The 27,340-nt window shown below is 39.6% G+C and overlaps 1 protein-coding gene across 2 annotated transcripts in view; it reads left to right on the forward strand.

Moving 5' to 3' along the window:
- nphp4 (nephronophthisis 4) overlaps positions 1–27,340 on the forward strand; it is a 202,952-nt gene that overhangs the window by 111,166 nt on the left and 64,446 nt on the right. For both annotated transcript variants that reach the window (XM_023264530.3, XM_035945560.2), the window contains 4 exons: positions 5,927–6,064; positions 15,792–15,949; positions 18,772–18,963; positions 22,558–22,745. In XM_023264530.3, the coding sequence (XP_023120298.2) occupies positions 5,927–6,064; positions 15,792–15,949; positions 18,772–18,963; positions 22,558–22,745 (676 nt within the window). The remainder of the gene's footprint in view (positions 1–5,926; positions 6,065–15,791; positions 15,950–18,771; positions 18,964–22,557; positions 22,746–27,340) is intronic.

Below are 27,340 nucleotides of genomic sequence, written 5' to 3' on the forward strand. Positions count from 1 at the left end.
TCTTTGTAGACTTGAATCTACATCTGGATGTGGGTGGCTCCATTTACAGTTTGTCTGTTGAAAATAGTTGGAAACTAGATTAGGCAATCTCAGGTGCTTTGAAGCTGTCAAAACAGCGGGGGAAAAATTCAGAGAGAACCCTTAGAATTTAATCAGCACTCAAATCTGATTGTTTTTCCACAAATCCATGCCTCTGCGCACTTAAGTGTTAATTTACAGACTCTGTAGTGTTCAGAATTTGTTTTGTGCTCAAATCTTTTGTCATCACTATATACTTCCATAAGACACCGCCACTGTCAGCACATACACACATGCAGGTCCCATGAAGCCAGAGTGTGAACAGATGATCTTCTTGGCTGTCAGGGCAAACAGGCTGAGTTCAGAATATTGGCAGTCACAGCAATGCCACTACTAATTGCCTTGTTCCATGTATTCTCTTGGTGTGCGTGTGTGCGTGTGTGTGTGTGTGTGTGTTTATATGTGAGAGATCCTATCATGCAGAGTGTATCTGGTGTCTTTCACACCCTCTGTGTGCAGTTCGTGGTGACTCAATGTGAGATCACATGCATGTGTGTGAAATGTGATTTGGCTTAGCAAAACTTACAAAGACTGACTTGTGACAATTCACTGGCCTTGACATTTTAGGACATTTTCAATTGTGAGGACATTTTGACCAATCCTAACAGCCAGAGCAGCTCATTTTAGGGCCTCAGCCGAGCATGATATTTGCCAATGAGCAAGCTGTGAAGTGGCCCTCAGTTTACAGTGAAGATCTGCTCTGATGCTATGTATGAGTGAGCCAAAACAGTTTGGTTTGAGATCTATTGCCTCTGCTCTATTTGAGTGAATCAGTTGATGTCACCGCAAATTCTGTTACTTCTCGTTCCTACACTCGACCCAGCCCAGGTCGAAAACTACAGACCTCCTCCCCTTCCTGTCTAAAATACTTGATTGAACTGTCTTCAACCAAGTCTCTTCTTTCCTCTCTAAAAACAACCAGTATGACCAGAATCAGTCTGATTTTAAACAGGTTCGCTCTACCAGTACTGCACTCCTATCAGTAACAGATCACTGCGTTCTGCTAGAGCTACTGGAAAGTCTTCAGCTCTTTTGCTGTTACATCTCTCAGCTGCTTCTGACATGATTAACCACCAAATCCTCCTCTCCACACTCACTGAATTGGCATCTCAGGATCAGTCCTCCACTGGTTCATGTCCTACCTCTCAAGGAGATACTTCAGAGTATCTTGGAGGAGAGGAGTGTCCAAACTGCACAGTCTATCCACAGGGGTTTTCTCAGTGGTCAGTGCTCGGCCCCCTCCTCTTCTCAACATACACAACCTCACTTGGTGAAATAATCCACACCCATGGTTTCTCATACCATTGCTATGCTGATAATACTCAGCTCTTTCTGTTGTTCCCTCCGGATGACCACATTCATCATGACTTGCAGGTATCTTGGCATGGATGAAAAAATGCCACCTTCAACTCAACCTCTCCAAGACTGAGCTCCTTGTTATCGCAGCCAGTCCCTCTATACAACGAGAAATCAACATCCAGCTTGAATCAACCCAACTCAAACCCACAAAGTCTGCCAGAAACTTGGGTGTCATGATGGATGACCAACTAACCTTCAAGGCTCATGTGGCCTCTGTTGCTCGGTTGGGTCGATTTACCCTGTACAACATCAGGAAGATCAGACTCTTCCCGTTTGAACATGCAGCAGAACTCCTGGTTCAGGCTCTCATAAAATCACGCATCAACTACTGCAATTCCTTACTGGCAGGCCTCCCCACATGCAAGGTCAAACTTCTGCAGATGATCCAGAATGCAGCATCACGTCTGGTTTTCAACCAGCCAGAAACAGCCCATGTCACCCCACTGTTCAGATCGCTTCACTGGCTTCTAGTTACTGCCTGTATAAAATTCTAAACTCTGACACCTGTATACAAAACTACAAAGAAAACAGCTCCTTCCCACCTGAACTCTCTCATTCAGGTCTACGCTTTCTCCTGCTCACTATGCTTGGCCAACAAAAATTGCCTAATATAACACCACAACAGGGCTGCTCAATAGCTAGACTCTTCTCCTCTGTGGTTCCTCAGTAGTGGAACGAGTTACCAAACTCTGATCGATCTGCACAAACCAGCTCTTCACTGAACACCTTTGCACTTGACAAACTGCAAAAAAAAAAAAAATCCTATTACCTCCTGCACTGCCTGTAGGCACCACAGTCCTATTATCACACTCGAACTTGTTTTATTGCTCTTGTCCAGGTTGTTTTCTCCTGACTAGATCCTTGCTTGTGTTGTATCTGCTCTCAGGTGTACGTCACTTAAACTTGGATAAAAATGTCTGCTAAATAAAATTGTAGAATTGTCGTAGAATATCAACAATAATAGTTTCCAAGACAGGTATCAGTATTTAACACTGAAAAACATATCTCCTGATATTTTGTGATTTAATTTAAGTAAGGATTTTAGTCCTGGTTAATTTGCTGACATCTTTGTTTACTGTGGTTATAGCAAGAGTGGTTTATTATTGCAGAAGGAGAATTCTCTTGGCAGCAATCTCTTCTCGAGTAGCTACTTTGTCAAAAATACACAGAAGAGAGAAGTGGTGCACGGGTAGTAGACTGCAGTCAAACACACACATGCTGTTTCAATAAACAAATCTGCCTTTTCCCATCATGCCATGAGTAATTGATTTCATTTGATTTCATGCTGCTCGCAGCACACACACAACAGGGCTTAGTGAAGTTGGTTACCTTGCTGAGAAGTTGGAGGTAAGCAGCCTGTCACCTGCAGCTCTTCGTCTAGAAGCCTATTGACCGCTCCTTTTTCTCCCATTACTCTCTGCAATGTTTAAGACTGGCCAGCTGTCAGTTTTAAATTCAGATTGCAGGGTCAGGCGCTGCATTCTTTTTGACCTGCTGTCAAAAAGTGCAGTATGCAACAATGGCTTGTTTTGTAGACATTTTTTTGACAAACCATGCTTCCTTGGCATTTTCACAATAGAAAGTATCCACACTGGATGTTTGCATTACCTTTGATAAGATGTAAAGAGAGTGAACTGTAAGTACACTGGAAACTAGTGCACCCAGAGGAAATCACACAGAGAATGTACAAACTCTTGTCAAACGTTGGGTTGGAAAATATTACCTTCTTGCTGTGAGCAATTGCAGCATTGCTCAGGAACAAGTTTCAAACAAATGTAATCTTTAACAAGGCTGCTTGCACATTTTTAGGGGAAGGAAAGAAGCAAACATTCTCACTGTCAAAAACCTTTATATGGTGTATGTCAGCATTATCAGCTCTTTTTGCATGATGCCCTATCCTGTCTATCGAGAAGTAGCTACTTTTAAATCTTTTGTGCCTGTCTGAGCTGCTGGTAGATCTGTCATTACAAACTCATGTTCTGTAACCAAATATTGTTCAAACCTGCAGAACTTAATTTTCTATTCTAGTGGATATCCCAGTGTTTCTTAGGAGGTCAGATATGTCAGGATTAATTTGTGATAAATGTGTATAAAATGACTCAGTTGGCATCTATAATATTTCTATTTGATAAAATGGTACAGACATGAAAAATGTGGGCACTTCTGTTTAAATATTTCACTCAGTGTAAAGATGAAGACTTGGAACATGCTGGTGCTGAATGAGTGAGATGGTTTTTCCAACCTTCAGGCTATGTCAGGATAAATTTAAGAGAAAATTGTGCTATAGGTTGTAAACATCATGATTGGTGTGTATGTATGTGTGGGTACATGAAAGGGAACATTACGAACACTGCATGGTGCCAGTTGTTGATGGGTCCATCACAGTGTCAATACTACTTCTTTTTCTGTTTGAAATTGAGAATGAGACTTGGAGTGAATGGGAATCTCTGTATAGTCTATTTTAGCGATTAAATCAATGCAGTGTTCTCACAAACATGTCAAAGTCAGTGAGGGTGTCTGTGTCCAAAAGTATCAATACATGAGTGAACATCTCTTTCAGTGCTCTTCTTGGTTTACTGCAGTATCTTAATTTTCAATGTGACATATTTGTTAGTAAATTCAATAAGATCACAGATTGAAAAATGCATTGGAATTATGGAGGCATCCTGGCAACATAATGTGACCATTCTTTACTTTGTAACTGTGATTCTGTGTTACTTCATTGGATATCTGCGTAGGTCACATTCAGAATAGATAAATCCATGTTTGTTACTGATTAGTCAAACATGTAACACAGCACTGATTTTGACAGTCTGTCCTGGTTAAAAACAATAAAAACAACTGTGCAGGTTGTGGTGATTTTGGCATTTCCAGTTTGTTTGTGGTAATCTTGAGCCTGGCTGTTAGTTAAGAAAGTAAGCGACTGGCTGAAATCCTGAATGGGGCTGTAACAAAAAGACCAGTGTAACCTTTGCCAGTGGGTAGCAGCAACTCTGACAAATCTTCTCCAGAATAATCTTGTAGACTTTGAAATCCATGTTACCGAATTATTCCAAAAGTCTATAATAATTATAATATGAATCTAGGTACATTTAGTTAGCTCTAATTATTCACAGCTAACTAAATGTCTACCTGTTTTGGGACAAAGTGGAGGACTCTCAGAAGAAGCTCAGAGCAGAACTGCTGTGCTTTGCATGGAAATCCAATAGATATAGTTTGAGTATCTGAACAAGATGCCTCCTCTTGGTTGTCGATCTAAAAAAATAAACCTTTAGGCACACTCAGCCATGCCAGAGGTTTAATATATCCTGTTGAGCATGGGGATGCCTGAGAATCCCTCAGGATTAGCTGGAGGTGGCCAGGGAAGTGCATCTAAGCTGTTCTAGGTACTCTGTTGCTACTACTAATCAAAACAAGATAAATGATTGAAAACTGTCAAGATTACAGGAAGTCACAACTGATAGATATTTCACAATTATTATAATATTCTGGTCATAAGGAAGACACATCACTTATTTATTTATTTAATTTTTTTCTTATTTGTATTGTGTATATATAGTGTGTTTACCTCAACTCTTTAATGTATAGTTGTGTTTTCTTTCTATTCTGACACACTGCTGCTGTGACATTGTAAATTAACCCTTGTGGGAGAACAGAAGGATATTCTATTTTATTCTATTCTATTTGAACCTTGCATTATGGCTTCAGCATTTTGTGTGTTTCCACAGTGTTGTTTCCGTCGCTATACACTAGTGAAGTCATGTGATACTTACTCTTGTAATTACTCTTAATATGCATTAACTGCAGTCCTTTAAAGGAACAATACCAGTAAAACTAAAATGGTGAAAGACAACAGTTAATGTGTCATGCTGTAATCATGTACAGCATGATGTAAGAAGCATTACAGTACATTACACTGAATTTATATAGACAGCAAATACATGCAGAAGAATTGTGTTGTTGTGAGTTTGCCGCACCATCAACCACAAATTGAAATGGTTGTGACAAAATTCTAATCATGTTTCAAATATGTTTTGTTGTGTATGCAGTTGAGAGTGTAGTTAATATGTAATGCTACATCTCTATATAATTCATATCCACCCTGTACTGCACATTCAGTTGCTGTAGCGTGGAACAATCAAGTGGAGGGGCCACATTGTTTCACAAGTCCTTTAACAGAAGTAACTGACATGACGTAAACTTAAAGAACAACAAAAACTCTTAAGTCGTATGGTCTATTCCGTTTTGTTTCCAATCACAAGTCAATAATTTTAAACTCGACCTGCTGTGGGATGGATGACAACACTAAAAGATTGTGGGTGGGGAAGCGGGTGGAGTGAGAAGAGCTTATCAGTGCCGAAGCACCGTAATGGGCTGCTGTTGTCATCTGAGACAGCACATGTGTCTCTCTGGCGTAAAGTGTATTTCTGAGCCCTGTTGTTCATAATCATAATAATAACAGCGAATCATTTGCATTGTTTCTCTGCAGCTCTCACTGTCTCAGCTGGCAGCTACTTCACGCTACCCGACCATCAGCCACTCCAGCTCGGCGTTGCCGTGGCAACAGTCATTTCCTTCTCTGCTCCATCCTTCCCCGTTGGCATCGGCCCACCAGCTGTCACATGTCGTAAGATTTCCACCCCCGTTTGCAAACACACTCACAAACAGAAACACACGCACATAGCCTTGCACTCATACTTCATGTATGTACTGAGAAATACACAAGCATTAAGCAAAAAGAAAAAGTTACAGATGCATTTAAAAGATTTACATTCATGCATTGTTATACTAAAACACACAACAGTATGTAAGACTTTATACATCCCCAAGGGTACCCAGACAGTTACTCACCAGAGTTCAAAGACACCTTCACCTGCACAGTAGACTGCTCATGGTCCATGGAGACGCACACACGCACACATGCAGCACACACACACACACACACACACACACACACACACACACACACACACACACACACACACACACACACACACACACACACACACACACACACACACACACACTCTCTCACAGAAAGAAACCTCAAAACTGAACTCCAGCCCTGCACACTCTTTGTCTTTGGAGCTGCAGGAGGTGCTGAAGCTGCTCCTTTTCATCTTTATAATCAAAAGAAACATTATTCCTTCACTTGGCTTTTCAAATCTTTTCAGACAGACTACTTCATTTTTCTTAAGGTATCAAGTATTCTTATGTTTTGCCCTCTTCTAATTTGCCTTGCTCTGGACCAAATTTGTTCATGATTTTGGTAATTACCTGCGACATTTCTGTCTCAACCATCATTTCAAAATACAGTTTGAGGCCTCTGTGGGGGTTACAACAGTAGTCTAGCATTGCACAGCTAATTTGAAAGTTTTTTTTAAAAAACTGTTAAACACCGCAACAAAAATGTAAACACCTTTCATTTTCAAAAATAAATTCAGGTTTAGCCCAGTTCTGTCTTATTTATTCCACATACATCCCAGTGAATTAGAACTGAGGTGATAATAGAAATTACATTTGAGAAAATATCTGACTGGCTGTAATTGCTAACAAGCTTTGTGCAGCTGAACAAAGTCCTATCATTTCAGCCAGGGGATACACGGTAGCAGGAATGAGAAAGTCAGCTAGACTGTGCTGATTTTAATAACTCTGCTGAATAATTTCCTGAAAGAATACAGGGGTAACCTGTTCCCCGCAGTCGTAGGTGTTCGCTGCTGAGAATTGGCTGGCAGAGTCATTTTGCCTTTGAAAGCTGTCTTGTCTTTGCTAAATTAGACCATGTTCACCCACAAAGATGCATATGTTTGGGAATCAGTGCGTTGCACATTAAAAACAGTGGTAAAATCCTATAGAATGGCAAGGAAATCATAATGCTGTAATCCAGGGATTAACCCTGAATCCTCTGCTGCTTATCAAAATCAGTTTGCACATTTCTGTATGATGTGTCTCTTTGATGCATAAAAAAACAACACATTGCTGTTGTTTGTGAGGCAGCGTACACACAGTTTCAGTTCAGCTCAATCACATGCTTAAACTGGTGACAGAGCTGTAGACCGATTTTTCCTGCTGTAAATCTCTGTGTTTCTCTCCTAAAATAGCGAATATCAGTGAATCGATGACCTGCTTGGCTAACTGTCAAGGTTCAGCTTTTTGAACTTGCCACTGGAATATTTCAGAGGTGGGGAGCTTCTACTGTAACAGCCCTGTCTCCCAAACATGCCTTCCTGTACAACTAAACTGCATTCTCAATTCCATTTTGAGGAAGAATTGATTTTCTGTCTTTGCATTTGTGACATATCACAAATATGTTTCAAACCAACATATGTTTGCCATTTATTTTATTACTTTAGTGTTGCTCTTTTTCAACCAAACCTTTCAGATAGAGCGGGGTTCATCACTGTGGTAACCCTGAAAATAGAGGGAAAGTTTCAAAGCTTCAAACCTGTGCTGACAGGGCCATGTTTTAACCCAAACCATGACAATTTCCTAAACCTATCCATATAGTTTTTTTGAAATGTATGTTACGTGGACACTAGCAGGCCTTTGTGTGCAGGTGCAGCTCAAAATTTGAATATCATGCAATTTAATTCAAATGTTTTTCTTTTTTTGTTTTAATTTTGATGATTATGCCTTATAGTGGGATGCACAGTGACTTAGTAGTTAGCACTGTCGCCTTGCAAATTATTTCAATATTTCCTCAGATCAACCAAAAAAGGCTTTTCAATACAGAAATATCCAACTTCTATAAAGTAGGTTTACTTATACACTCAGCACTTGGTTAAAGCTCCTTTAGTGCAGTGTGGCATGGAGGTGATCAGCCTGTGGTACTGCTGAGGTGTTATTAAAGTCCTGGATGATTGATTGTGGTCTTCAGCTTGACTTTATTTTGGGGTGTTTCTCATCTTCCTTTTGACAGTACCCCAAATGAAGGTCTGTGTGGTTCAGGTTAGGTGAATTGGCTGGACAACCAAGCACAGTAATATCATGGTCAGCAAACCATTCGGTAGTAGTTTTGGCTCTGTGGGCAAGTGCAAAATCCTGCTGGTATATGAAATTGGTGTTTCCGTTAAACTTAAAGCATGACGTGCTATCATGCATAGACAAAAACACATTTGTGAATTGATGGAAAGCATGCACAAAGCACATCCAAAGTCCTGCAGCGACAATTGGCACTCATCCACACATTTATAATGATGATTTAACATATAGGCGTTGATGACAAGGGGTCTCCTTGTACAGTCTCACCTGATATCAAATATTTTTTTAAACACTATTTGTTTTCCTGGACACATGAAGTCAGCATGCTTGGAGTGTGGATTGTCCAGGCAGTCACACATTTTGGGCTGCAGATAGCCATCTGCGGAGAGACTTGTGGACTTGGGTGGGTGACGAAATTTATGTAACCATACCCCTGCAGACATGCAGAAAGCAGGAACTGGCCTTAATGGTTCGGCACAGGACAAAATCAGTGGTCTTCTTGGTCAAAGCCCTGCTGTTGACTTTTGCATCCATCCTCATATTCTAACTCCTGACATTAATTTTGTGTCTCTTTCAAACTGGAGGCCTTACTCACGTTATCACATTTTTATCATCCATCCATCCATTATCTATATGCCGCTTAAACCTCATTAGAGTCATGAGGGGGCTAGAATCTATCCCAGCTGACTTAGGGTGAAGGCAGGGGACACCTTGGACAGGTCACCAGTCTATCACAGAGCTACATATAGAGACAAACAATCACACTCACATTCTCACCTACAAGCAACTTAGAATTATCATTTAACCTCAGCATGTTTTTGGACTGTGGGAGGAAGCCAGAGGACCGGCTGAAAACCCATGCTGCACAAGGAGAACATGCAAACTCCATGCAGAAAGATCGCAGGCCCAGGACGGGATGGGAACCGGGGATCTTCTAGCTGTGATGAGACAGTGCTAACCACTGAGTCACTGTGCATCCCACATATTTATCTTTCAGTGAGAAAATATTTTTTTCAAACGAAAATATATTTCTTTCAAATTGTAATTGAGACTGCAGTTTACTAGTATATGGATTACTATGAAGGTCTGAAATACTACATGTTGTTACATCAAGTCTACAAGGTAACTAAAAGAGGATGCAATGCAGACAGTATATCATTGCCATGAATCTTACCATCTATTTTCTGCTGTAAATGCAGGGCTGGGCTGCTGTGATACCAAGATTTTCTTCCTAGCTACTTCCACTAACTCCTCCTGTGGTATCCTTAGGTGTTCCCAGACAACATGGGGTCTATTATCCCAAAGTTCTTACCCAGCTGAGCTTCCCTGAATTACCTTCATCTTTAGGCATTCTTATCAGATGCCCAAACTATTTCAAGAGGCACGTTTCATTGTCAAGACACAGTCTGGTTTGCAGTGCACCATAAGCCTGTGAATGTGGGAATGTGGGACATTTAGATTAAGCCCTAACATTTTGAAGGAATCTAGTTACAGAAACTGTTGCTTAGTCTTAGTGGTTTTCCCCGTAGTCAAACAGATAATGTTGAAGATCCTGTGTTTACACAGTAAATCACTGTTTTGTCTGTGCATTTGCATTTAGTTTTCTTCATTTCCTTTTATTGTCACAGTGGATTGTAGGTGCTGTTTTTTTAGAGCAGTTCCAAACCAGCCTACCTGTTTTTTACGCCTCAGCATTGCCAAGAAGGACTTTTCTCATATTCTAACTAGACAGCAATAGCTTTAATGGCTTTCTCCCATATTTCATGCTCAAAATCCATATAGCTTAAGCTATGAATCATCTTGCAGGAATAATCCAGGAACTGTGGATCAGGCTTACTGGAGATAACAGTATGATCAGAACCACAATGTATCTAAAAAAAAAAAAAAAAAAAAAAAAAAAGGCACAATTCAGTTTGGTTTTGAAAGACTAAATAGGTCATCCTGTGGAAAAACTATGGGAACAACTTATCCATTTAATATCTATACCTACACTGGTCGTAAAAATTTGAGAACATCCAACCATCTGGTTTCATTATATCCTGAAGGGCTAATTCAGGGATAATTACATGTGTATATTAAATGTAAGTTTCTGTTTTGGGCTATACACAGCATATCATCCTTTCCCCTCTAGGTCGATTTGACACATACAATATAGGTTGGCTGCTCACTGAGTCATAGTTGTTTTAAATCTGAAACTCTGAATCAACATTCACTACTGTAAGTAGCTCTCATTATTTTAAGTACAGTATTCCCAAAATAATCTGAGCAGCCTTACAAGTGGAAAGGCTAAATGCTCAGCCATAGAGTAACATTAGCACAGAAAGCGTTATAAAACATGCTGACTCAGTAATATCAGTTACAAAATAACACTGTTTAAAAATTAGCTTCAGCCCCCATGAGATACCAGACCAAGCAAGGCTGTAGCTGCCAAACCCCTCAGTTTAGCAAACCGAAGGTGGGTATGTTTTAGTACTTATGAATTGAGCTCTTAATGTAATTAATAACGTGGCATTTCTTCTTTGAACCCTGATAAAGCCGCTTTACGGGTCATATCCTGATAATGTTTTAAACATTTCATCTTCAGTGCAGGTGACTTGGTGAACAGTTGATTGAATTTGCTTGTTCTGTATTGCCAGTGGTGATACTGTGGATTGCTCTGTTGCTTTTCATACAGGGGCATCAAAAAATGCTGTCAACATTAAAGTCACAGATAAGGATGATACATTATATCCTTAGTTCAGCGGCTGCCATTAGCTTTCAGTTATGATACTGTAAGTGAGTTTCTGTGACATTCTTTTTGCATATACTGTCATTAAATCTGCTTGCAAAATTTATTGTTAAAACGTTCATTTGTCCTTGTAACCTTGCAACCTGAATACACCTACCTATAAAAAAAAAAAAAAATCAGTCACTCATATGCCATCACACTGAACAGGCTCGATGAAAGCAAGTTCACATATGATATAAAGCCAGTAATTTGAACGTTTTAAATGTGTTGATGCTTCGACTTCATGCCATGGCATCCTCTTAGGTTATTATATTTCTAGCTGTTTGATCAGAACATGCATGTGCATATTGTATACATGTATCAGCATGACTTTGGTTGAGGTTGTTACCAGCATGTTTAATGGAAAACTCAATAATGCACAGCCATGCGTGTCCTTTGATAGGCCAACTGAACCATGCACATATATCAAAGACCAGAAAAACACTTGACTGGAAAATGACACCATTAACACTTCTTAGCTAATTATCTCTGTTAATACCCCTCCAGCTGTGTGTCTGTCAATGACAGTGAAGAACGGATTAATGTTTGCCACAAAAAATTTAGAAATGTTGAATTGTTTCACAGGCATTAACTGTGCTGTTTCTCTTCATAAACTGCCAATATTGTGAAGTGGGACACTGGTAAACAAAAGAATGTCAGTAACTGAATTGCAGATTAAATGCAGCATTGCTTCTCAAAGTCAAAGAATAAACATTATGTTGTTGGTAGTTTACTCAGCATTTGGTGTTGTTAGTTCAGTCATGTTTGCTTTTAATTTAATTGACTGTCAATGGCACGTGTAATGCTTCATCAAAAAAACAACAAACAAACAAACCACTTCACTTTGTCCTTCGAAGTTTACTGGAAAGAATGATGATGCCCCATTCCCAAACAATGATTCATTCAGTATTCATGTGTTAATGAAAACTTGATTGTCTCTGTACGTTGAACTTTATGCCTACCCAATAGATAACACTTTGTACTGGCTGTATCCTGGCTGCTTCACGTTTGGTTGCAACCTGCCCCAGTGCATGCTGAACACAACCACGTCATCTCCAACAAATAGAGAAGCAACGCTGAGGTTCACAAACCAAATTAGTTTGTCTGTGCCATGAAGATCTTTTGTTGATCACTGATGCCCAGAACTTTCAAAACACACCAATAAGCCACAACACTAAGTTGAGTGACCTAGTGTTTTTTTTCAATTTCAGTAACATGACCATCTTTAGTCGGCACTATGTATTCCAACCTGCTCACATGAATACTTACCAGAACTCAAAATGCCTGTTAATCCACATCTAAAATAATAGTCCCCAACAAATTACTATTTACTCTGGTTTGGACAACAATTGCGAAAAACCTTCAGTGCTATGTTTTTTTTTTTGTTTTTTTTTTAAAGAAATTTACCCTGATATTTCTGACCCACTTCCCATCTTTGCTGGAAACCAGCGGACTCTTGGACACCAGAGTATGGAAATCAGTATTGAGTGAAGGAAGCATTTTTGGTTCTGGCCTTTTCATGGGACTTGTAAATAAATAACATAGAATAAATTGTGCAATTTAACACAGTGCAGTCCACCAAAAATATTCAATCCCATTTACTGTGATGTGCCTTTTTATCAGTACACCTGCTGTATGTTAAAGCCTGATTTAGATGTCAAGTGAAATTGACTGAGAGCATTCCACTGGTGTTGCCTGCTTACAATGAATCCAGTATTAGACAGAAACATGAGAACTCCATTTTTTTCTCTTTCTTGCAAAGATCATACTTATCTGATTCACCTCCTTTCAATTTTTCCCAGATAATTTGCTCTTTGATGGCTTAAAAAATTGCATTTGCAGATCTTACCACTCACTATTGGTGACGTTCATCTCAAGTGTGTTTGTGCGCTCCTGTTCAAAAGTTTGGGGTCACTCAGAAATGTCCTTATTTTTGAAAGAATGTTTTTTTAAAAATGAAGATAACATTAAATTAATCAGAAATACAATCTAGACATTGTAAGTGTGGTAAATGACTTTTCTAGGTGGAAACGGCTGATTTTTAATGGAATATCTCCATAGGGGTACAGAGGAACATTTCCAGCAACCATCACTCCTGTGTTCTAATGCTACATTGTGTTAGCTAATGGTGTTGAAAGCCTAATTGATGATTAGAAAACCCTTGTGCAATTATGTTAGTACATGAATAAAAGTATGACATTTGAACGGTAGTGCATACAGTGGTGGAAACAAGTTTTCGGACCCCCCATGCATTTGTGAAATATTGCATTAAGAATCACTCTTAGGTCTTCAAGTGCAATTTCTTTTAGTACAATCACAGCCAAAATACTAAACAAATCCTAAAAAAGCCATTGAAACTTTGAAAATTGATTGGCTCCCTAAAAATACACAAGAAATTTTAAGTATTGGGTCATTTTGATACCAGTGATCCACTAATGAAGGTTGTGCTTTTTGTTAAAAGACACAATTTTTGTTGCTGTGCTTCGTGTCTATATAAAGCCAGTGCATTTAAAAGTTCTTCAGAGGCAGAAACGGCTAAAACAAGGAACCTAATGCAGGAAACACACCTGAAGATACAGATTCTCAGCCAGGAAGGGTACAGCTGCAGACACATAGCCAGGAAGTGCAGATGCAGTCCTTCAGCGGTGGGATACACTCTGCAGAAATACAGACGAACCAACAGGTTGGAAGACAAAGCAAGATCTGGGCATCCAAGGGTTTCTTCAGCAAGAAAAGATCACGTCCTGATCTGCATGTGCAGGGAAAAATGCCAAATGACATCACAGGAGCTATAGCAGCATTGGTCAAACCAAACTGGTGTCCAGTGTTCCACCCACACTGTACGTGTTTAACTTTTAGATCATGGCTGAAGGTCCTACAAGGCTGTCAAGAAACCCCTGATCAATGAGAGACAGAGGTTATTTATATATATATATATATATATATATATATATATATATATATATATATATATATATATATATATATATATATATATATATATATATATATATTTAATCCAGAAAACTAAAAGGCAAGTGATTGAATAGTTCAAAACAGAAGATGTGTGCAAATATCTATCATTAATTAATATTAAATCCAGGAGGACAGATGTCCAACATACTGTAAGTAATGATTTTAAAACTGGCCAGTTAATTCTAGAGGGATAAAATGATACAGTCACTTTCTCTGGTCTTGACGTCCTGCGGTTTTCCACACATCACCTTCGAAGAAGCTGAATAGTCCAGAGACTTACACATTCTGTTATTCTCTGCCTACCAAGTATTTACATTTGCAGTTCCCTTTTGCACCTTTATATACGGACCCATATACCGATAAATACTGAGTGACCAAACCACTGAGAGGAGCATATTGGTAACTAAGCTTAGGATTACATATTGATGAACAAGGCTAGTTAACGCCTAGTAACTCTGACGAACCTGCAGAGTCAATACAGACATTCACAAGGACTAAGTTAAACCTAAATTAGGGTAAGTTCTTAATGTCCTCTATGACATATGGCTGCTGTGTATTGAAGATATGCATTTTTACTGTGAGTCAGAGGTTGAAGCAGAGTCGGCAATTTCCAGAAGAAGTTTTGACAAATCCACCACAAGCTTTCTCTCTTGTTGCCATGTTGCTTTAATCCAGGCCTCCATAACACAATTTACTTTTGATGTAATTTCAATGCATCCAGCTGTCAGTTTCAGTGCTTAGTAAAGCCAGTGTTTTAGATTCCTTTCTCCCTGTACAGTTTTGTAGTCATTTCAGGTTGTTGCATGTGTCTTTGCTCACGCTTGTGTGTAATCAGTTTGTAATTACATAGTGGAACTGTCCATATGTCATTCTGTATAAAGCTCAGGAAGTGCATGGCAAGCAGTATTCTTAGTGACATGTCATGAAAAATAATGAAACAAAATAGCATGGTTATACAGTAACAAAAAGCCTATGCACTGCTTCATTGCAGCAGTACTGCTAATTATCAGTAATCCCATGGCAACCTGATAGCCAAGTGGTTGTGCTAATGCCCTGCGTAGGAAGTGACTGGTTTGAATCCTGGCCAGCTGGATCATTTCCTGCATGTCCGTCCCTTGCTCTTCCCCCCTGAATTTCTAGTCCTTCTATATATATATAAAGGCACAAATAGATACCATTACTAAATATTTCTTAGTCTTCATTAGGGCCACAGGGGCTGGAGTCTATCCCAGCTGACTTAGGGCGAAGGCAGGGGATACCCTGGACAGGTCGCCAGTCTATCACAGGGCTACACATGTAGACAAACAATCACTCTCACATTCTCACCTACTGACAATTTAGAGTTACCAATTAACCTCAGTCTGTTTTTGGACTGTGGGAGGAGGCTGGAGTACCCGGAAAAAACCCACACATGCACAGGGAGAACGTGCAAAGTCCATGCAGAAAGATCCCAGGAAGGCCGGGATGCAAACCAAGGACCTTCTAGCCCCAAGGCGAAAGTGCTAACCACCAAGTCACTGTGCAGCCCAGCACAACAAGATAAAAAAAACCCAAAAACAACAAAAAAATTTTTTGTAAGTTTTTGGATGGTCCATTGTTTATTGATAACTTCTTCCATCATTTGTTTAAGGCTTGTTCAGCTGTCAGCAACATCGCTCACCTAGAGATGGACCTTCAGCGAGAAGGAGAAGGGTCACCTTCAATGCAGGATGAAGGAGACCAACTTCAGGAGCTGCCCTTCACTCCTGTCCATGCCCCTGTCATTACTCTGGGGATGAATGTGCCCAGGTGAGCCCCTCCTATTGTCTGCGTGAGACATAAGCAATGATCTGCCCAAGCAAAAAAGGGGATTCGTTGCTGTACAAAGCCTCCCTGGCAGTACTTGTTGTAATCAATAAATACCATCAGGTTCAAAAGCTGTGTGAAAATCCCAAAATAATCACAGTGTGAAAGAAAGACTAATTAAATGCCAAATGACCGAAGAAATAAGTGATGGATTTTGTTTTTATTGCTCCACCAAGGAAAGCGGCAGAGTTATGTGGCGATCTGCATACATGAATCCTTCCTTCCAGCCGTCTGTTTGCAACATTACTCAAAAACGGACTGACGGATTTCGATGAAATTTTCAGGAAAGGTCAGAAATGATGCAAGAATCACGTCATTAGACTTTGGCAATGATGTGGCTTCCAGTCTGGATCCACAGATTTGTTCAGGATTTCCCACTGAGATAGCGGCATGGTGTCACTGTAACTATGACTACAAGTGAACGCTACCTCAGCTGCCTGCTGACAATCACATGATTTCAACCCTACTACAAATCCACCGCTCTCGACTTATTGGAAATTATACAAGAAACAGTTGATTTAACTGTGAGACTGTTTCCGAGTCCCATCAATTCCCGCCGCCGGCTACATATTTAGGTCAGGCGATTCGGTATCTGTACATAACGTACACATACATAACACACGCCTGTGTCAGGGAATGAACAGTCTTGGTGGAGTACTGCGCTCTCTGAGTGTTTTTCTTATTTAAATCTGTTTTCACTCAGAGTAAGAAAGGACAGTCTTCATAAAACATGTTGAACATCATTTCCCTGAATGTGAAATTTTGATACATCCTTTTTCTTCTTCATCACTCATGTAAATGTTTGTTGTTTGCATTGGTCTTAAATCCAGTATGTGGGAAACCTTTGCTTTCTGCAACAAAAGCTATCTCTGATTGTCTGTGAGGTGGATATGGATGTTGTTGTTGGCATCAGCTGTAAAAGATGAATGCGCCCAGCTGTTATTTACGAAACAGTAAGCAATGATAGATCCTCATAGATTCATTATCTGATTATTCACTTGAGTTTGATTGAATTTATGTTCAAGAAAAGGACATCCTCATGGGTTCCAGATACAGTGTATAAAAGTACACTGTAAAATTACATAGTAAAATTTGGTTACTTGGCCTTCCTGGATTAACACATATGGAGCTCCAATCTGCACTTTCTGTGATTAACACCTCGCTACATTTTCTGCTGCGGCTAACCTCTTCTTTCTGCCACTGAAGAGTTACGTTACTCATGTTTGACAGGAGACATTATTGAATGAAGGCACTTGAAACATTCTTTTTCTGTTTTATCTAGCCTGTTATCTTGTGTGAACACAAGCACGGTCCTTTATTACCACAACAGTTCACTGTCTTGCTATCTACAGAGGGATATTGATTGGCTCTCTAATTGGCAACATGTGTGAACTGGGTAATAGAACACTGTTGCCAGTAAGTGGGAGAGTTCAACTCAGAGCCAATTTAAAGAAATCGGTTTGTCAGCCTCTACGTCCCATTTTGGATAAGGGTCTAAGCATTGGTTGTTGGTGTGAAAATTCACTATTAAATCCAATTGTAAGGTGAGCTCACAATTTCCAATCATAATGTCAGCTGAAATATAGCCAGGTTTGTTTAGATAGGACACCAAATGAGAAAGCACACTCAGAAAAATAATGGGCAAAGTAACTTAGAAACAAGGCACTGTAATAATACAGAGCATGTGTCAATGAGCAGCTGGCACTGAAACAGTTTCCCAATCCCAGAGTTTGGATTCAGACACGATGCTGTTCAGTTCAGTGGGCTGAAACATCTCTGCCTCTTCACTCGGAGCCAAAACATCTTTTTGACTGTTTTTAGAGTGGAATGACCCACTTCTTTGGGAAGAACAATGAAGTCTAAAGAAGTTTAATTGAAGTTGCTGTGCATATCTGATCAAGCTCCTTTTGAAAAAAAAAATGATGGCTTGAATATTAATCTACTGGGGCTAAATTAAGATACAACTTTGAGCAATGGGGAAGAGAAGGAAAGCATGAAATTGACACAGTTGCAGAGAAAAAAAACAATCGACTGCCTTCTTCTCTGTGGCTACCTTAATTAGTTTGATCAAGACTTCATTTTGTCACAAATGTGACACTGTGGGCTCAACTGTTAAGCAAATGGACACAGGCAACGTTAGCACTATGATAAGCCCACACATTATCGTTCATTTTCCTATGCCTGCACTTTAGCCAGCCATCTGTGCACTGTGTTTATCATAGAGTGTTTGGTGTCAGCGCTGAAAGTGTAAGTTATGAATGTTTCTATAGTTGCGGAAAAACAGGTGGCCATTATGATTAGAGATAACTGCCAATTATGCTGGAAAATCCTGAGGGAGAGCTTTGGCACCCGTTCTCTCTCCCTCATAAGTATCGTCGTGGTGCTGCAACTTGATGGATATTGCTGACATCCTTATGCTGTCTAATCATTGTTTCATCACATTTTTGTGAAGTTCAGTCAGATATTTACATTCAGGTTCAGTTTAATGGGATAAAGTGACTACATTGAGAAGAAGATAAACATCTTGAATCTGAATACAACAGATCCAACGTAAACAAAGCTGGGTCTAAAATAATAAAACAGCATTGTATTCGACACCGATCTGACACAAATCATCCAAGTGAGGCCAGTGCAGCAGGGGCGAAACCTTTTCCTCCTGCTGCTCATAAAGCATCAAGAAGGCACAACTGAAGTCTTTTCAGCTTAGTGAGTGATTGATGTATCTACAAATCTGAAAGCTTTTTTTTTCTTTAACCTTTCTCTAGTTCCTGCTCAGTCAGCTCCAGAAGCTCACAGGCCCACCTCTTTTCTGCTGGTTTCCCTGACATTGTGGACTGTAGTGGGCAGGTGGCAGAGGTCCTAGACCCTACAGAACCCCTGCCCTTTGATCCCCAGCGGGAAGAGGCCGACCTTCTACAGGGAAACCTGCTGGTGTTCCAATTTCTGGCATTTACCAGGTGAGGTACGCAGCAGTCTGTCCCATGTGGCTGCATCATAGTTATTACATAGTTATTACTGCTCAGTGTACTTGTCTTGAAGATCACTACAAATTTGGCCTAAAACTCTGATAGATTATGATAGAAGTGTGATTATTCACTCCCGAAGCATTGCAGCAATGTAATTATTTGTGTTTCCAGAAATGTCAGAATTGTTGTGCTGTCAGTGAGACAGAGCAATCATTGACTTGACAGCAGCTTACCTCTCTGCACACTGAGCCACTGGCCCTTTATCTGTATGGAGGAATAGATACATTCTTTAGGTGTTTTTGGGTAACGGCCAGGGACAGCATCCCCACGCTCCCATTTCTCCCCATTTGTCTCGATCTGCAGCCAAAATTTGAATGTACATATAGCAGGCATGAAGTCCTGCCAGTCATCTTCTACACATGTCAACGACATACCCATACACAGCATACACACGTACACTCGCAATTACAGAAAAACACATTTGCCATCGGCATGGGCGGAACAGTACCTCTGTCAGCTTCCCATCACAAAAACACTGGAACAGGCTTCCTCCTGACAGTGGAGGGGGGCTGCTGAAGGATGGGTACAAAACACCACAGTCTTTGTGTCCTTCTATCTCGTCATAAGCACCGTTAGCAGTGTTTACATTTGTCTTGTTCATCATGGACTCAGCATCTTGGTGCCATGACCTCCTGTGTACTAACCTCAGTGTTCTGTAATTTCTCACTGTTTACACACATTTGATTTATAACTCTGTTCTCACTCTATGTGTGAATAAATAGATCTGCTCTCAGTTGCATAGATAATCTGCAAGATTATCTTAGAGAGCAGATTGTTTATGCATATCAAAACTTCATGTAGAGTCAAATTTTACAGATGAAAACGTGATAGCAGACTCACCAAACTGACTTGAATTTCCACATCATTCCATGTAATCGTGTAACACAACTGCAAACTCAACTTTTTCAGGAATAAAACAATATTTTCCTGAAAAATATAGCACTTGTGTGAATCTTGTAAATCTGCTGAGTTTTTGTTGATAAAGTAGCCACAATCCTGATATCAATACATTAGATAGTGTGTCATTACAGCTGTCTGTATGGTGTTTCCAACATTGCCTTGGTATGCCATGAAATGACATGATTCTATGTGATGATGTCAGTGCCATCCTTCAGATAGTAGGAAAAAAGTGTTAGGAAACAGACTAGGCAGCCACAGCAAGCAGCTGACATCCTAATGAAGGCCAAGAGATTGTTTTTCTTTTTTTCTTTTTTAAGGCTGCAACTATCTCCCACCCTCCTGTCCAATTGTTATTAGTAAGTTTCTTAATCTTTGAAAATTTGGATATGTCCCTCACAGTTCACCAGAACCCAAAGAGATATCTGTAAATAAATCTAAATAAAGGTATGCTTTCTATTACACTTAATGGCATTTATATAAAAAATGAACTTCCACTACTGAAACTTGTGAGAGTTTTATTAGAGACATTATTAGACCTTGCATCTCACAACCTTATCACTTTCTCTCTGAGACACATCTTCCAGTCAGCTGCTTTTAGAAATTTTAGCCAGTGTCGCTGTTGCAAATAGCTAAAATTGTGTCTCATTTGACTCCAATGTGCTGCTCCTTGTTTCTCCCACCCCCTTTTTTTAACCATCTTCTCTTGAAGGACCTTTAGACTGCTATCTACTCACTGATAGTAACTATAATTACTAGCAGTTTAATAAATGGAGTCATTCCCATCAGCTTCAAACAGGCATGCATACAACCATTACTGTGGAAACCCAGCCTAACCTTTTTTGAAGGATTTTAACCCCTAATATGTAAATTAATCAGGGAAGATCCCACCATAAATAACACTATAGTGTCTCAACCCCAGTATTTAAACTTGTTGAATTTGTGACACCAATCATATTCTTTTTACACTACAAAGCACTTTAGCACAACAGTGATTTGACTTGATCACAGTTTAAAGACCATAGCACTTTGCTGTGAGTACACAGATCCACACATTCCATAAAGTCTGGCCGTAAAATCACCTCTTCTCTGCAGTCAAGTTGGAAGGAAGTTAGAACTTAGGTATATTGTAAGATTAGAACAGCAAATATTTAAAGCCTGCCTGGTAGGTTGAAACACTATCACATTATCAGTTGGAAACAGTACAACAAAATAGATATTTTAATATCACAAAAGGATGGATTTTCACTTCAGTGTTTATGTTCTGACAGGAAGAAGGTTTATTTGATTATTCAGTTTTTTTTTCAAGCACATAGTAAGGCAATCTGAAGTGCATTTTGAAGCCGCACGCTTGAACATAAATTGCGTGTCTCTGCCTCTCTGTTGGCTGGGTTACCTCATAATTATGACAAACAGGTATGGCAGGCAGGGGTTCAGGCAGTGGCAGCAGTAGCACTTAGGCATGCGGGGAGCCAGTGGATAGGCAGTGTAATTTCTACCTCTCACCCGGGCGCCATAATTATCAATCTTGTCTGTTTACAGAATGAATATTAATGCCAGCTCCTCTTTGAAGATGGAGCACGGCAGCATCTTTAACAGTGGAATACCAGAGCGTGTGATTGACTGGGAGGTCACACGCCGCTCTTATTAGATTCCACTTTGAAATCTACAGCTCTGGCAGTCTGTCCGTGGTCATGGGGGGCCTCACATCACTACATGTCTTTTTTCCAAATGGTTTTTCCTTTTTTTTACTCATTATTACTGAACACTGGATGATTGATTGCTCATGTATTTGTCTGATAGAAACAAGAAGACCTGAAATTTTAATTGTTGTTAAAATCAAGTGCTTGCAGTCTCAGTTGGACTTGTTTTGGGCCAACTGCAGTTGAAATGTGAGATTAGGAATGTGTATGTGTTTGTTAAATCCCACTGAGAGGGTGGTGTTTGTGTGAAAAGTAATACACAGCACCATGAGATTTTCATAACCACAGAGACTTTTCTTCTACATAGGATTCCAAGTAAACAAAAAATAAATCAATTTCTCATAACCTAGAATACGTGTTTCTGCACTCTTTTGACATATGCAAGGTTTCATCTCTGAAGATTTCATAATAAATGTTGATGCTGCCTTTAACTTTTAGGAAGCCAAGCTATCTGCTTATTATGAATCAAAGGTGTAATGTTAAGTTTGTACCTACTCAATCAGCAGTCCAATTTATAGCCACTTTAAAATTGTGATTTATCCCCTTATGTTGTAATACTCCTTCTGAATATTGGGTTTTCACTTTTCAGTAGCTATAAAGCTAAATTACTGACTCTGATCAGACGTGCAAGAAATGCACATTTAATTTTGTTCATGACATAAATCATTAGCTGAAATGTGATTCACTTTTCCAGGGTTTTAATGACATTTTCTGCCATTTTCTCCCCTCCCCACATTGATTCTGTAATGGAAATCTCACAGTTATTATTATTATTATTATTATTATTATTATTTATTATTAATATTCAGGGCAGCAATTCAGTCATTTGTATGTTTATTTACATGTAGCACTGCCATGTTATTTTAAAATATTTTACTATGAGCTTTCATTACGTTCTGAATAATCAACAACTGTCTGTTGACAGAATACCAGCGGCGGGTTTTGGTCCTGATTGGCCTGAAAACATCTACGTCACCTTCCAGTTTTATCGCTTTCCACCAACAACATCACAGGAGCTCAAGCTACTGACCAATAGCAAGGTTCAACACAAAGCGAGTGAACCGCTTCCCTCTGTCCTGGCCTCCATCAACAAAGATGGCACTGTTAACACTGGTAAGGATATGCCACTGCAGTAAATTAATACTTTTCATTACCTTACTTACATGACCAGTCATGGTGAGCCATTTCCAATGTATAGTGCCTATATGATTGAGCTTTAATCTAAAAATTCATACTCTTTGTTGCCGTCCTGTCCATGCAGGATGGCAAGAAAGTGCATTTCTCTGTACACAAACTTAACATAAGCTTTTGTGAATGTCCACACTTGTGCGTAAGTTTGATTACAAAAAATATTAGAGGCATTTTTCTGATCCAAATTCTGGATATGAGCTAGACTGTGATTTATTTTGCTACTCTCCAGGTTAACATTTTACAATCACTTCCTACAAACTGTGAGCTCGTTCCATGATGTTCCATGATGTTCTGTGATGCCGAGACACTTCTCTTTCAATCAGCCGAGCGGGCGCTGATTGATGTCAAGTCTATTCATGTTGCAACTAATGAAATGGAAGAGATATTACAGCTTCTGACAGAGCGTGATATTGAACACACAAACAGCCCTCCCCCCCATCTTATTCCTACACCTACCCATATTCTCCATTCCCCAGACACACACCCTCGTCTAACCCTGTCAATACTTCTCTGTCTGTGTCTACATCCCTCTCAGTCTATATCATCCAGTGTGCACTTCTGCAAACCCCACTGTATTGAGACAAATCTTTCCAGATATTCTATGGCTGGTAGCATCACTAGGACAGCTGATAAGATGATAACAGTATGTACTGGTGATAGACACTTTATCCATAGCAATAAGAAACTAGTTTAAATGTTTGATAGTTTCATACAAGTGCATTAGATGCAAACTGCCATGAAAATACATAATGAAAACACAAACTTTGTTTCCCTAAACAAGTTCAAGCCATGCTTCCACCCTGGATGATAAACAGTCTGTCACACTTTGGTAATGGAACCCCTTCAATGGCCGTTGTTCTTCCTGAGGCTGCCACGCAGGTCCCAGAGACACCTCTCCATACCTCTGTCTATACCCACAAACCTCCTCTGGCAGAGGCTGCAGACAGGGAGGACAGACGGTTGCCGTTGTGAGAATGGTTTCACTGACGAGTAACACCCACGACCCTGTGTCCCCCAGCATCCCCACTTAGGTGACACACTCTGTGTGATGAACTTGGCTGGTGTGGGGTCCTTGTCAGGTGATCAGGCCAGCCACTCAGAACCCTAACCAAAGCACAGTGCAGCAGGTTCACTCTAGTCACCCCTTGTACGCCTCCAGGTTTTGCTTGCTTTCTTTATTTAGCTCTTTAAACACAAGACCACAAGAAGTTTCTGGCTGTTTTTTTGCTCCTGTCACATTTTTCCTCATTGTGGGATCAACAGCACAACCATGGCTAGATTTAGAGTGAACTCAAAAACGACTTCTGATCAGTATCAGTATCGATCTGCTCTCTGGGAACATAGCTTGCAGTTCAACCAAAAAGTGCTTGATGTTTTTTCGCATATCTTGGTTACAGTTACTAATGGCTTGTCAATAATGTAAGCACAGAATTTATTCTATTATTTATTCTGTTATGTTCACAGAATCTGTTGAGTGCAAACAGCTTATCACAAGAACAAATGTGAGACCTGTAGAATATACAGAGTGTGCCTAAAGTCTGGACAAATGGGCAAAAATACATTTTCGAGAGAAAGAGTTGCAGTTACTATCTTTCAGTATGTCCATCCTTTACGTCCACTGAGTACCAGTTCAACTCTTTCTTCTTTCAACAAAGCCATATTTAATCTGTGGAGGCAAAAAAAAATCGTTAATGAGATATCCTCTGTGTCCAGATTTTAGGGACACCCTGTAGTTTCACAGTTTTAAGCTTTGATTTGACGTTGTCAGACGGAAAGCAAATCACACACATTAGGTCAAAGACCGATAGGAAGTTGAAGATACAATGATCTCTTTTTTATTTTGGCAATTTTTTTGAGAGATAACATGACTTTCTACCCTGTTGGGGAGTTTGGAAGGGTTAATGTTTATGAAGGTAAGGTGACTGTGCAGATGTGCAGCTTTGCTTATTTGGTTGTTTTTTCCTTGCTGTGTCAGCTTTAAAATGATTGCTTGTGTGCCTTGATAAATAGTCTAAAGGTTACAATTAAATTAGGTAAATTCAAAATGAGCGTGTTTTCTACTCTCTTTATCTGAATTTTCTTTTAAAGATAAAGCTGGAAAAAAAATGTGACAAACTTTTTAACTATATCATCCAGCCATGCTTTCCACGTCTGATTTTGAAGGGATCAAGTGCTAAAGTTATCATTTAACTATTTGTTAATTCACAGCTTGTTTCCTCAGGTATCACTACATCTTTGTGTTTTTTTTTTTTTATGTTTCTCACCACACAAAGGTGAGATGCTGTTTATGTATACAAATGAGGTGCAGAATGGAATAACTTAATTGTCACCGCGATACGCAACAGAATTAGTCATTACCTGAACTCATTTCCCATCATTACCCATTACTCGTGAATATCCATATATATTAGAACCATACTCTCATACATTACTCATTACCCTTTCTGTAAAGTTTTTATTATGCTTTTTGGTGAAATTGCCAGTCAAAAACACAAATGCAAAACACAAATTGAGTTTAATTAAAAGCTATGTCAATTAAATATCTGAAAATACAAACACACTTTACTGCAGAGAAAGAATATGGTCAGTAGAAGAATTGGTTAAAGGGAGACGTTTCTTACAGCCAATTTAAGTCCCGAACTCTGAGCAAAATCTCCTCCAGAGCAGGTTAGCTGTACAACATCATTTACCATGGTGATCTAAAAAGAAACAATCTGGGATAATTAGTAGAGGAGTAGTAGCTAAAAGGAGAGTGAAGGCTGAACTGAATGCAAGTGTTGCTCCCTGTCTGCAGGGAGAGTAAATGTGCAGTTTGTTGGTGACACAATCAACATAAAAAACTTTATAAAGGGATACTGTGCCGGCGTTGTTTCTAGCTCTTTTTGTGCTCCTGTAAATTTTTGCAGTCTAGGCAAAACATTAATGCTTAAGATTTTGTGATTTGTGGAATCTCCCTTGATAGCAACTATCAAGAGTTGAAGCTACAGTATAAATCTTTAGAACAGTGTAGTGACTGTTCCTCCTTTAAGAACACTGACATTTTGGAACAGTGTCTATGAATGCCTCAACTTACTCTGCTTCAGGAGATTTAGGATCCTCTTTTGGATTGTGCCATTAAGCACTGCAAATTGTCAATATAATTGAAACTCTTTTGTAAATGTTTTGCATCAAGTTCTGAAACAATGCCATGTGCTACTTCTACCATCCTTCAGTGTGGCGATGAGTAGCTGGTGATTTTGGTGTGGCTTTGTGAAAATACAAAATAAGCAGTTAAGTTCGTGTGTTTTATCAAATTGTCTTTAACTTTGCGGTGTCCTCCATTTCTTATTCAGTTATGTTATCATGTGTGTGTGAAAGTGACTGCAGAGTTCCGTCCAACCCAATGAGCTTCAACCACATACTGCACTGTGGCGTCTCTGGCACTTAGTTTGATGAGTGGATTTTTGACTTCAGCTATTGTGACAAGCAGCTTCTTCAAGTTGTCCATATCTAGATGTCATCATGTTGGCTGGATTTGACTCTGACCGCCAACAGTTATCAGACACACATTTGTTTCTGGCCCTGCAGCATAAATTGAAACTATACTCTTAACTTCAGCTCTAAGCCTCTCTTCCAGCATATTTAAAAACATGCAACAAAGGAGTGAGGGAGCAGCAGTAGTGTAGTAGTAGTAGGAGTAGTAGTAGGAGGAGGAGGCCTCATGGCTATGTGGGAAATGCCATGAAGGTCAGGGGATGGTGGGGGACTGACTGACCATCGCACAGTGTAGCAGAAACTGAGGTGTAGAGCTGGTAGTTGGACCCAATAGTTATGAGAAACTTGTGTCAGACTCTTCTTCTCCCTGCTGTAAAGACAGAGAAGCTGGCAGAGCTCTGACTGCACAGTTCTGGCCCTTGCTGTAAGAGGCTCTCTGATGTGTTTGTGTCTGTAGGGGAGTGTCAGTGCACCAACCCACAGATTTTTGTTATCATTCTTTATGCCTGCTAAAGGGAGTTTTTCTTCCCACTGTCACCTTAGGGCTTGCTCTGGGGGTTCAGGCATTTGGGTTCTGTAAAGCGTCTTAAGACAATCTGAATTGAAATTGGCGCTATATAAATGGAATTTAACTGAATTAAATTAAACAATATGTTAGCATTTTCACTGCGAGTCTGGTAGGATGCAGGCATTAGCAGTTAGCTCATAGCAATGATTTAGCTATTTACATCGCATCAGTTTTAGAAATGACAATCTCCCAGTCTAGCAATTTTCATATTTAATAAATTATACCCACAGTTTTAAAAAATCTATCTAAAAGATGAATGATAATGATTGTGAATCCTCAGTATTTGAGTCTGCTACTACTTTAAGCTGGTTTTAAGGTCAGCAACTAACAATTGCTTTCATTGTTGATTAATCCATTGATAATTTTTTTGATTAACTGATTAGGTGTTTGGTAATGAAATAATTCAATTCAATTCAATTCAATTCAATTTTATTTATATAGCGCCAATTACAGTCAAATTGTCTCGAGACGCTTT

This window comes from Amphiprion ocellaris, chromosome 8 (assembly GCF_022539595.1).
Source record: "Amphiprion ocellaris isolate individual 3 ecotype Okinawa chromosome 8, ASM2253959v1, whole genome shotgun sequence".
In the NCBI taxonomy this organism is placed as follows: Eukaryota; Metazoa; Chordata; class Actinopteri; family Pomacentridae; genus Amphiprion; species Amphiprion ocellaris.